At 40.5% G+C, this 12,992-nt stretch overlaps 1 protein-coding gene across 2 annotated transcripts in view; it reads left to right on the top strand.

Moving 5' to 3' along the window:
- The window catches only part of acoxl (acyl-CoA oxidase like), an 85,737-nt gene that overhangs the window by 59,522 nt on the left and 13,223 nt on the right, over positions 1 to 12,992 (top strand). For both annotated transcript variants that reach the window (XM_088610042.1, XM_088610043.1), the window contains exon 18: positions 11,990 to 12,091. In XM_088610042.1, coding sequence (XP_088466168.1) covers positions 11,990 to 12,091 — 102 coding nt within the window. The remainder of the gene's footprint in view (positions 1 to 11,989; positions 12,092 to 12,992) is intronic.

Below are 12,992 nucleotides of genomic sequence, written 5' to 3'. Positions count from 1 at the left end.
AGCAGTGACTCAAGGTACAAACAAGAAACATCCTGATTTAGAGACATTAAACGGCCTGTCGTTTAATGAAAGTCGTTTAATGAATTTCAGGTTCAGACGAAATTATTACATGACACATTTCTGTATGAAAATCTCCTAAGCTTATTGTGGCCAGACAGGCCCATCATACCCAGTCGCTGTTCTTCTGAGGAGCAGTTCATGCAAGTGTAGAAATCTGAGGTCAGTGTTCATGACCTGGTTTGAGAGAATTTTAAACAGACACCTGCTGTTGTACGTGACACCTCAGGAGGTGCTGAAAGGCAGGGATAAAACCATAGGGGGAATGGTCACTCTTAAACACCCATTCGTGGTGATAACATAGGGGGAACTTGGCTGGACTTGCACTATAAGACTCTCTGTAACACGGCTGGAATTTAGAGCTCTGTGGGAAGGTCACCTTGTGTTTGTCTCCTTCAATGAAATGGCCATTTTCATCACAATTAAACTCATCTTGAAGGTTCACTGCACTTCACTGTGACTCTTTGCATCTCTACACAAGTGTCTGGATTATGTTGGTTTGAGAAACACACGCAGCAGAGCACTGGGAGTCAGCAGAGGGAGAACATGGGACTTAATAATAATTTGCATGCATCATTTATTATGAGTTATGCACATTGGTTGTACACGTCTTGATAGACCTCTACAACTAAAATAAACTAAACATTTTAGCTGCAGTACATTTCACTAGTGTTGACCATCTGTGATGTAAAGGAACAAGTAAAGGTTAATTCTGCATTGCAAAGTAGAAAAGAACAAAAAAAGCGCATCTTTTCTTGGCTGTTTTCTTATTAAATGGAAAAAAAGAAGAAAGATGAGCTTGATTTGATTATTTTTTGTGTAGATGTGAAGTCTGTGGTTGTCAGTCAATTAAAATGTTCTACTTGTGGAGGGACTAATCTGACCACATCATTGGTTTTTTTTTAACTCTGTACTTTCATGAAATATTTGTCACATGACAAAAGGACCAGAGCATCTGCATGTGTCATAAGACAGGAAGAGATGTGAAGGCCTATTAGGAAGTGTACGTAGCTCTAATTGGAAAACAGATTTCCAATCCTTCAGCAGTTAGATGGGATTCTGTTTTCAAATATCTCACTTTCAAAAGAAATGAAGAATCAATGTTAAATACAATTTCTAAAATCAAACAATTTGAAAATACATAAAAGTTATCTGTACTGACAGAGGTACATCTGAATGCTGACTGGTTAGAGCATCTCAACAAGAAAATAAATTAACTTGGCTTATTACACTGAGATGAGCAATAAGTAGTTCTGATTCTAAAAAGCTGTTCAGTGTTTTCAAGACTTTTGATCTGTTAAGCACTAATCCTGCTTGACATAACAGGTCACAGACAAGTAGGTTACCGTAGGTGGTCCAGCAGTAGCTGGGATCTCAATCTCAGTTCCTCCCACTCTCTCAGTTATATAGTTGGTCTACTTTGTAGATTACCTACACAATTGTAAGACTTCTAACCAGGCTCCATTTATACTGTAGGTAACTGTCACTTTAATTAAGTAAATGTCCTATGTAATCAGTTGTAAAAGCCCTTAAGAAAAGTACTGTACAGTATGTGTTTGATTGAGAAAACTCATAAATTTTGACTACTCAGGTTGGAACTAGACCCTCCAAGAAGTAAAGTGTGCTAACTATATTATTATGCTCCCCATTATATAAATGAGATATAACTATACAGACAGAAAAATTGACTCCTTAGGAGGTTTTAAGTACCTATTCATGTCGGGGGCTCTGTGGCTAAGGATTTGTGCCTGTGGCTGGAAGGTTGCCGGTTCGTATCCCGCAGCCGGCAGAGGAATCCTACTCCGTTGGGCCCCTGAGTAAGGCCCTTAACCTTCAGGGGCGCCGTATAAATGGCTGACCCTGCACTCTGACCCCAAGCTTCTCTCCCTGTCTGTGTGTCTCATGCAGAGCAGGCTGGGGTATGCAAAAAGACAAATTCCTAATACAAGAAATTGTTTTTGGCCAATAAAGTGATCTTATCTAGGTATAAAAAAGTTTTTTTCTGTTTCTATCATTCTTCCTTTCTTCTGTTGCCTTTTGCTTGTTCTCAGCTCTGTGCTCTGTGCAGGGATCATTGTGTTGTGAGTCTCAGCTGTTTGCTCTGTGCAGGGATCATTGTGTTGTGTGTCTTAGCTCTTTGCTCAGTGCAGGGATTATTGTGTTGTGAGTCTTAGCTCTTTGCTCTGTGCAGGGATCATTTTGTTGTGTGTCTTCGTTCTTTGCTCTGTGCAGGGATCATTGTGTTGTGAGTCTTAGCTCTTTGCTGTCTCAGGGATCATTGTGTAGTGAGTCTCAGCTCTGTACCGTGTTGTGAGTCTCAGCTCTGTGCTCTGTGCAGGGATCATTGTGTTGTGAGTCTTAACTCTTTGCTATCTCAGGGATCATTGTGTTGTGAGTTTTAGCTCTTTGCTGTGTGCAGTGATCATTGTGTTGTGAGTCTCAGCTCTGTGCCATGTGCAGTGATCATTGTGTTGTGAGTCTCAGCTCTGTGCCGTGTGCAGTGATCATTGTGTTGTGAGTCTCAGCTCTGTGCTCTGTGCAGGGATCATTGTGTTGTGAGTCTTAGCTCTGTGCTCTGTGCAGGGATCACTGTGTAGTGAGTCTCAGCTCTGTGCTCTGTGCAGGGATCATTGTGTTGTGAGTCTTAGCTTTTTGCTATCTCAGGGATCATTGTGTTGTGAGTCTTAGCTCTGTGCTCTGTGCAGGGATCACTGTGCTGTGATTGTTAGGTCTGTGTTCTGTGCAGGGATCATTGTTTTGTGAGTCTCAGGTCTGTGCTCTGTGCAGGGATCATTGTGTTGTGAGTCTTAACTCTTTGCTATCTCAGGGATCATTGTGTTGTGAGTTTTAGCTCTTTGCTGTGTGCAGTGATCATTGTGTTGTGAGTCTCAGCTCTGTGCCATGTGCAGTGATCATTGTGTTGTGAGTCTCAGCTCTGTGCCGTGTGCAGTGATCATTGTGTTGTGAGTCTCAGCTCTGTGCCGTGTGCAGTGATCATTGTGTTGTGAGTCTCAGCTCTGTGCTCTGTGCAGGGATCACTGTGTAGTGAGTCTCAGCTCTGTGCTCTGTGCAGGGATCATTGTGTTGTGAGTCTTAGCTTTTTGCTATCTCAGGGATCATTGTGTTGTGAGTCTTAGCTCTGTGCTCTGTGCAGGGATCACTGTGCTGTGATTGTTAGGTCTGTGTTCTGTGCAGGGATCATTGTTTTGTGAGTCTCAGGTCTGTGCTCTGTGCAGGGATCATTGTGTTGTGAGTCTTAGCTTTTTGCTATCTCAGGGATCACTGTGCTGTGATTGTTAGGTCTGTGTTCTGTGCAGGGATCATTGTTTTGTGAGTCTCAGGTCTGTGCTCTGTGCAGGGATCATTGTGTTGTGAGTCTTAGCTCTGTGCTCTGTGCAGGGATCATTGTGTTGTGATTGTTAGCTCTGTGCTCTGTGCAGGGATCATTGTGTTGTGACTGTTAGCTCTTTGCCGTGCCGTCTTCAGGGATCATTGTGTTGCGAGAGAGTAGGAGGGCAGCTGTCTGACTGCTCTGCTCATAAGCTGCCCCTTTCGACTTCTGTTTGTGTGACTGACAGGAAAGTGGGTGTGAAACACTGGTTGGGAATTTATTTAGCTCAAAATAGATACCAGTTTGTTCTTCTTGCCCATGCCTGTCTGCATTTCAAGACAGTGTCTAACAGCTTCTTCCACACAGCAGATGTTTGTAAACACACCAAAGCAAAGAACCAACTGTCCTTGATGCACCAAATTCCTTATCTACGATCAGTAATCAGCCTGACTCACTCAAAGCAGAGAAGTAAACTGAACATGTGGTGTTTTATTCACATTTAATACAGCCTATGCATGTGTGCAATCAGAAGACTACCCATGGCTTTTTAATGGTTAATACACAGTTTTCATGTATTTGGGTTTTAGTGTGAGTTGTGCTCACTTAAAGGCTTGAGCTGATGTATCACCATAAATACTGTACTTCTCTCGTACCATCCTGCCCTTATTGGGGACTGCTTTTCCGTTTGCTTGTGGCCATGCCTGTTGCAGTCGTTTTCTCCCAGATCACCGTGTCTCACACAGGAGACCCATCAAGTTGTTTGCAGCACAGAACGGATGACTTCATTGTCTCTGGTTTCAAGACGTCTAGCGCCTGGATTGGCGTTTCCAGTTTGAAGCTGGATCTTCTTCAGCCAGCAGCACACACCATGTGGCCTGAAATCGGTCAGGCTCACCCTGCAGGTTATGGTTGGAGTGCTCTACAATGTTGGGTTCATTGTCACGTTTTATAGATGATTTGAGAACAAGGTTCAGAAGCTAAAACAAAAACATAAAGTGTTAAATGTAAAAAGGACACTCATCCTGTAGTGCTAACATTTGTCTTGAAAGTATCTAGAAATTGTCTGAGATCCATTTAACCAGGTAAAAAGTACACTTTGTTAACCCATACAGGTAGGAATAATTTGAGAGTCCCTATAGACAGCTTAAGGGTATACTTTTGATTTTGTAGAAATCTTCTGTTCATTTTTAAAAGAAATGTGTCAATATTATTGCTAGAAAATGGCTTAGAACAGGTAAATATTTGATGCTTTCTTGGCTGGCATTTATTAGAATCCTTTTTTATATGGGTGGCATACTGTAGCAGGAGGCAGATTGTACTGCAGCCCCACAGATCAGATTTTGCGTGTTCTCACTGTATTCTTTACAGGCCGTCTACAAAATGTAGAGTTTTTGTTTAGCTGCTTACTGACTCAATTAATGGGAATAAATGGGAGTTTTACAAATACATAAATACATGTATTAGTGCCTCTGAGCAGATGTATTAACAGCCACAGTTCCAGCGATTTTGTGGTGAAAGAAGCTATTCACTATCACGTGTGAGACAACAACATTTTGTTCTAATTTAGCCTAATTTGTTCTTCCTAAGATGCAACAGATATACTTGTTTACTGTTGCTAGCAAGGCATCCCTCACAAATGAAATGTTATGTTTTTTTTAAATAACTATCAGTCTTCCATAGTTGCGCATTAATTGGATTTCAGTTTAAAAGATATTCAGACATCAAAATGCAAAAGAACTAGTTGTTTTGGGGAAGGGAAAGTTTATTTGCCTTTATTGCGTCCTGCTTGGAAACAGTTATGGAAATATTTTTTTGCTTATATAGAAAAAGGTATAAGAAAATATCATGTACAGGTGAAGATATGATGACACTATTTAAATTTCCTAAATACACCTTTAAGAATACCTTTCATGTGAAGAAGGTGATATTTTGAAGTAATTCAGCCACATAACAGGAAGATTCAGGTTGTGCAAACACGTCCTTTGATGTGCAGAAAAAAAATATCCAACTGTGGAGAACAGAAATGAAAAAGGGACTCCTTCACATGAAAGGTGTCCTTGAATCTTACTATTGAGGCCAGTAGTGTAGGAAAGCTGCTCCAGACAGGATGGGGTTCCAGTCCTGCTCCTGCCTGAACAGGCAGTTTAAACACAGCTCATCTACCTACCAACGTGGCTTTGGGAGGAGGGACTGAACTGGAGCATCTGGACAGAACTTCAGTAAATGATGAGACAAGATATCTTAGACAGACACAAGACAAGGCATGATGCCTTTTTAAAAAAAATGAAATTCAGCAGAGTGGGTACTAAAGAGCAACATGACACACTCCTGTTATTTTGCATTCCATTTCCTTGGAGTACTGAGTGCTATAGGCCTGGAGTTGATGTTTTTGCAAGCTGTCATGATCTCATTTTCCCTTCAGCCTGTGCTTTCAGATGCTGCAGTACAGTATGTGAGGCTCAGCAGGAAAACTTGGGAAAATGTGCTTTGAAATGTTGGAACCTCAGTTAATGTAATATTAAAGCAAAAGAAGGAAGAGTCATTATTCCAAATCTGGAAGAGAGCCTCAGATGTTAATTATTGGTTATATAAAGGATGCTTTACTGTCACCCTTTGACTTTTTACATGATTTTTACTCCTTTCTTTTCTTCTAGAACAAAACTGGAAAACATCCTAGTTTAAGATAAAAGGCAGAGGAAATTAGCCAAAAGCTTTTTTATTAAATGGGGGAAAAAACATATTTCAACAACTACTTCTAGACCATAAAAATGTGGTTTAGTTTTGTAATTTAAAGCTTATATTCATGTCTCTAAATGAAAGGTTCTACATCTATCGTATAATGTCAGTATTCATATTTCTTACCACAAAAATCATATTCAGGCAGCCTGTGACATTTACATCAAATATCTGCCATCGCGTAACTGAGCCGAGGCTGCGGGCGCCACAGGGACAGGTGTTTAAGAAAAAGGCACTTCTGCAATTTTCAGATTCTCTCAAGCAAGTTTGCAAATGCAGTATGCTGTTTTGTCACCCCCTGCTTTCAAGAACACTTAAAGGATAAAGGCTTTTATTTTTAAATGCAGACATCTTGAAAGCGTGCCATCTTTCTGAATGGATCTTGAAAAAAATGTTTTATTTATGAAGCTGGTGCTTCTGTTGTTTTCTATTATCCAAACAGTAATATAAAATAACAGAGATATTACTTGAGCTGACAGTACAGCTATTCCTTTCTGAGGCAGGAATACAGCACAACAAATGCACTGTGAGAGTATCAATCAAGGCAGGCTAGTAAGATGTAAATCAGCTCAGATGCACAGTATACATTGTGTACTCTGAGCTAGATACAGTATCCATTAGTCAAAAAATCATACAGTTTATCTTTGCATTTCGGAAAAGCCATTCAAAGCTCTGAGCAACCATACCTTAACACAGCTTTCTTACATTAAGTCCTGTTGTTAAAGTTAATTTAACTCTTACAGATCATAAAATTGTTTTCAGCTAAAATATTTGTCATATTTTTTGCAGGAAATATGCAAATAAAACTACAGGAGAGTTGAAAATCAAATAAAGATTGTCCCTCCATGGTCCCCAAAATATGTGACCATTGCATGTATTGTGTTGCTGTGTGTGGTTTCAGAGAAAATTGATTTCTGGTTTCTTGTGCAGCTTCAAAACAGACCAGGGAATTAAGAGCCGCTCACTGTAACATTTCGCAGAGGTTGGGAACCTCGGGGACAGCTGTTGACTTTCCAGATGACCTTTTCATGTTGAGGCTGCAAGGTGCGCAGTGATGTAGCTGAAGTTCAGTCGGTCGTGAGAAAGATCTTTTGATTTTGTCAGCAGCAGGGATTCCAAACCCCCACGCTGCTGTTCACACAGGGAAGGGTTTCATACCTCTCCCAGACATTCTAGTTGCAGGAAGCGATCGAGGCTCCTGCTGCCGAGTCCTTCTCTATCGGGCGCTGGTGAGGACTTAAGGACGAGCGGTGATAGGAGACGGCACGTCTACGTGTCCCGGTCATACAGTCGTTGACAGAGCAGAAAATGCTGACCACTCACTGGCGTAGCTCACTGATGTTCTCGGTGATTATTAAGTCAGGTGCATAACCTGACCGCATGTTACAATTATAGATCATGCAGGCGTCGTTATGCCTGCTTATGAGATTCCACATGCCTAATAACTGACATTTCTCAGTGCGTTGTCTTAAATGATGTCCAAACAGTTCAACAAAAATGTTAATTTCTGCTTCATTCCTAAACAACAACTGCAATCATCAAAAACATCAAATTAAGCCATAGCAAATGTATTCTTCAGATGGCCTACTAATATTGCAGTTTTTGTGTCATTTTATAATATTTTGGCACCATGTATCCCCATTCTTGGCATTTATGTTTAATTTATTTTCTCTTCCACTGCTGTCTTTGTAGACAAATAGTGGTTTTAAGTTGGAACCTCTCACCTTTCATTGATTCAGCACTGAATTAAAATAGATATACTCTTCAGAATAACAAATATTGTATTATCATTAGGGAAATGTATTGTTACAAGTATTCATTTTATATCGTAATTTGGTGGAAAGTACAACTTTCTCAGCTACACTGAGTCACATCGTACAATTCTGTTTTCAGTGAGGGCAGAAGTTCTCTACTGTCTGTGAATGACCATGTTTTGCTTTTTTCTGTTAGAGGAGAATGCAATTATTACTGGTCAAGGGCTGTTATTAAAAGCTGCTGAAAATTGAGAAGGGAATGGAAACTCTGAAGGGGAAATCGTAGACATGAATGCTTTGGTCACATCGCCTGCTTATCACAGGTAGTGGAAAGTTCCACCCAGAATTTCAGACCTCACTCACAGTCCACCAGTGTCTTGTCATCCATCCTCGCAGAGGCCTTGCAGGTTGCAGAGACCATGTTTTGCATTCATCATGGAAAGTCTTCACACCAGATCCCAGCAGTCGGTTTTTCAGCCTGTAAACTGATCACAGGGGCCGATCTGGGCCAACTGGGGGGACGACAAATAAGCAGAGCCCTGTATCCTGTAGGCACCTCTGTCTTTAAGTAAAATTCACCAGAGATTTTACTTTCTAAGGTGAGTGGGTGTTGAATATGGTCTTGAAAAAATGTCCATTTCCCAAATTCTAGCGTCACATGCATAAATGCACACACATGATGCAAATAAAAGTGATATTTGAGATGTCTGCATTTACGTTTCTTAAGAAACATTGGAAAAATCACAAACAAGAGGGGGTCGTTCGGGTCATCTTGCCCATTTGTTAGTTCATAGAGAATTGTTCTAAGGATCTCATTCACCCAGATTATAGTCTTCAACCACAAGGCTGGGTACTTGTTCCATACTCCCACAACTCTCAGGGTAAAGAAGTGCCCCCTGTTCTCATTTTTAAATGTACTTCTACTGAATTTCCACTTCTGTCCTTCGATTCATATTTCAATATTTATTCTGAAGTCGTCCATTGGAACTAAATCCAATATAGTGTATACTGTACTATTATATTGTGAGCAACTCTGTATAATCAATTTTTTACTTTTTCTGCACTTCTCACTGACTGTATTGTATGTATTGTATTGTTGTCTTATTGTATGATTTCGTTACACTTTGCTGTGTTGACTGTGCTAAGCTGCTGTTGCACTGCAATTTCACTACCTGGATCAATAAAGTATCTATATTTTTTACATTGATAACACCAGATATCAGTGACACAGATACTGTTCATATGATGGAACACAATGTTGTGGATTGCTGTTCTGTTGTAGGTTTTCATTGAAAAAAGTACAAACATTTACCAGGTTACAAACAAGAGGAGGCCTTTCAGCCCGTCTAGATTATTTGGTAGTTAGTAGGTGATGTAAAGAGAATGCTTGCTTGACCTGTGTGAGAATGGAAGTCAAGATCTTTCCATTATGAGACGATCATGTTACCTACTACACCAATAAGACTAGACTCATATGTCATCATGTACACTAGTCTACTGTAGAGAGAAAGGGTTTAGAAAGAAAACTGATCTCTTCAAGCAGTACCAGGCACATAAAGATAATTCCCAAACAGATGGAAGATCTCTTCTAGAAGGACAGAGTCAAAATTCTGCCAATAAGATGACAGCCTAGCTTTAAATCTTATTTCAAATGTGGGCATGCAGATACATACAGTAGGTAAGGTGTAGCAAAAGTCTGCAGTTGGTCAAAATATGAATGAAATGCTTGCTTGATGAATGGAAAATGTATTAAGTAATCAGACTTTTGGATGTAACAGCCACATTTCCCACTCGATCCAAGTTTGATACTTTATTTGGGTTCATTTCCAAGTCTGCTGAAGTTGGCGAAGAATTAAAATAGCCTGTAAAACAGAGCTTCAGCCTACAGTAAAACTGGCAGTTAACTGGCAGCTTGAACTTGTTGATGCCATGAGCATGACAATTCAAGTCTTGAAATTACCTTTTAATATTTCTGAATTAGATGATGTTCTTTGAAAAAATTTCAGAATATTGCTGGAAGTGGCTGCTATTCTGCGAGAGCTCTGCTTCTGCAGCACAGGTGGCGCGTGTGGTCTGCACATTTGCATGGCTCTTAAATCGCCCGTCAAACAGAAGCGTGTACTATAAACAGTGAAAACCACTGAACAAGGGTCCGCAGTAATGCCAAGTATGGGGCCTGCCAGACTCTGCATATGCAGAGTGCCTGGCAGAGAGGGAAGTGCTCAGAATAGCTCAGTGTTCTTTTTTTGTTCCTCTTATGCAAAGTGCATAACAGAGGAAACAATAAACCGTTTATGGGGAAATGTCCTTCCTAAATGTGCTTTGATCACCTTATTCCACACCGACAGCACCAGTAACTGAACCGAAAAGTCTTCAGGTTGGAAAATAAAGCTGGTGAGACACTGAGACCTTAAACTTAGATCTTACATAAGTACTAAAGACAAGATTTGATAGAAAACCAGTGACAAAGATGTTATTACAAGACCTTTAGCTTCAGATAACTTCGGTCACAATTGTGCAAGCACCATCAATACAATACCAGGCCTCCTTATAAAAGTTAGTAAAGAAGCAAATGTTGGTTTGTTTTTTAAAACCGTTCACTTGTCTTTGATAATAAACTAATAATGCATGCCAAACATGAAAAAAATGGACACTGGGAATGAACTTTGAGGAACCTGGTTTTGAGCAAGTCACTAACAATGGAGCCAGCAAAAACGGTTCCTGTGAAAAAACTCTGACCTGAGCTGAACTCAGAGGGAATGTACAGATAAAGCCACCTGGCATTGCACAACACAGCCCCTGAGATGAAGCACCATAGACCTCAACCTGGGGCAGGAGAGATTCAGCATGTCAGATGACTTCCTCTCATTCTCATCACCAGCTACAGGTGATGGAACATCTCATTAGAATGTTTCACAGCAACAGAAGCCAATTCAGCTCTAGAACCACTCAGAATTCACATTGTAATGCAGGCAGGGCCATGAGGAAATCTTAGGGGAATTCACATCTGATGCAAGTGTGGTTCAGTCCCACAGCTCACAGAGTTTGGCAAAAACAATTCAGAGGGCTGTACAGTTCAGCCCGTTCACATGACAGGCTGCGAATGGCGCGTGCGAGTGGAGCAACACGGGCACATTGCACTTAACAGTGCGTTTTGTAAAAAAATCTCTGCTCACTTCTGGGCAGGGGAACCCCCAGGCATGAACTGCAGACCTCCCTTTATTGCTTTTGAGATTATTCCTTTGAAAGAGAGTTTAAAGATAAATCGGTTAGCGTGTGTTATAGCTCTTGAGTGTGAAAAACTGGAATGCAGAGCTCGCACATATTAATAAGGTGATCCATCCGCTTTCAGGTTCGTCTTATTTAACTGTCATTTAACCACGAATAACACAGTGAGACCAAGACTTCTTTTACAAGGGGGTGCTGGCAAGACACATGAGCAGATGGACAGTTTCACAATATTAAAAACAATATGGCAATTGAACAAAATCACACATTCAGTTAAATACCCCACATATTCAAACAGAATTAAAACACATTTACATTTTAATAATCCCAAATATCTTCATTTTGGTTCTATTACTTGCACAAGTCTGAAGAATTGTTGGGGACAAATCCAAAAGCATATCAGTCCAGTCTAGGACTGGTGCAGGGTAGCAATGAAGCTGTCACTATGGCGTTATGTATATATTATTGATTGCTTTAAAAGATGGGTTTCCCAAAAGCATGGTAATCCAGCGTTCCAGTCTGGATTAGGCACCTGAAAAGAGTACAGGAATTGGTTCTTCGCTCACACAGGTGATAAACAGAAAATTGTGTCACAGTGTACCTCATCAAGTGACTGCGCCTACACAGATGTCTGAGGTTCCCGGCTATGAAACTAGTCAGTCTTGGGGCAATTCTAGTATGGGGACCAGCAAGCTACAGTGGTGCCTAAGAATTACACTAGTTTGCCACACAGTGAGTGTTGTTTCCTGTTTGAAAATCATTTAAATGTATCCCGATGGCAGTGTCATTTGAAACTTGGTGTTTCAGACCCTTCTGAAATACATGGAGTGGTGAAATCTGCAATGAAATGATTTTTTTTTTTCTGTGTGTCTTTCTTCTCTAGTTTTGCCTCCTGCATGGCACCAGACTACTGTACCAGGAGAGAGCCTGGTACATGGAGCACAACTACCTGACGCCAAGTACAAGCCGGCAGATAAGAAATCAGGTGAGGCACACTTTTTCTGTCTCTGCAGGCAGTCAAAAAGGCCTAAGGTCTGCTTGTCTGTGGTCTTCTTGCTGTACCATGTTCTGCTCAGTAGAGCTGGCTAACATACTGCATACTGTACTTTGCAAAAGTTTTCAGACACTTGCACTGTCTGCACGTTTTGTTGCTTTTGAGCTTGTAGCCATAAAAAAGTACAGTAGCAAATCATTTTCTACAGTATATGCACAACCTACTTCTCTTGTTCAAAAAAATAAAGAAGCAAATAGTTGATTAGTATGAAATGGAAAAGTTAAAGTCACAAATGCATAAGTATTCAAATGCTTCGCTTTTAAATTAATTTAGGTGCACTGTATTACGTTCATGAGCCAAACAGCTTAAATGTTCTTTTTTCTCCTTTCTTTTTACTTTTCAGCATGGAATTAACCTCTGTATGTTTCTAAACTGTGAAGATTTATACAGAATACTAAGTGTTAATTTTGTTTGAGGATCTGGGAAATTGCACCGACTCTCTGCCTATGACTTACTAATATGTTATTTGTAGGGTTCTGTTCCCCTGTTTCCCTATAGTCTTGTGGGTTTGGATTCCTTCTGAGGGGGACACCTGCTTTTCAGGCAGTGGTCAGGTTTCTGGACTTAGATACAAGGCGAGACAGTGCTGTTATACCCTTGAGCAAAGTTCTTCACTCGGGCTGCTCCAGTAACACACCCAGCTGTATAAACAATTGCAAATGTAGGTCATTTTAGAATAAACCCAGCAAAGTTAAAAGAATTAGAAATTAGAAATACTAACTGGTCAGTCTTTCACTCATTGGATTGGACAGTATTTCTTTCCAAGGACATGTCATCTCTTTCCCTCGGAATGGGTGATCGTCAATGAGATGCCCTAAGCATTTCAAAGTCT

This window comes from Lepisosteus platostomus, chromosome 17, assembly GCF_059453375.1.
Source record: "Lepisosteus platostomus isolate fLepPlt1 chromosome 17, fLepPlt1.hap1, whole genome shotgun sequence".
In the NCBI taxonomy this organism is placed as follows: domain Eukaryota; kingdom Metazoa; phylum Chordata; class Actinopteri; order Semionotiformes; family Lepisosteidae; genus Lepisosteus; species Lepisosteus platostomus.
The sequence above is the reverse complement of the archived record's forward strand: the minus strand, read 5'-3'. Positions and strand labels throughout refer to the sequence as shown.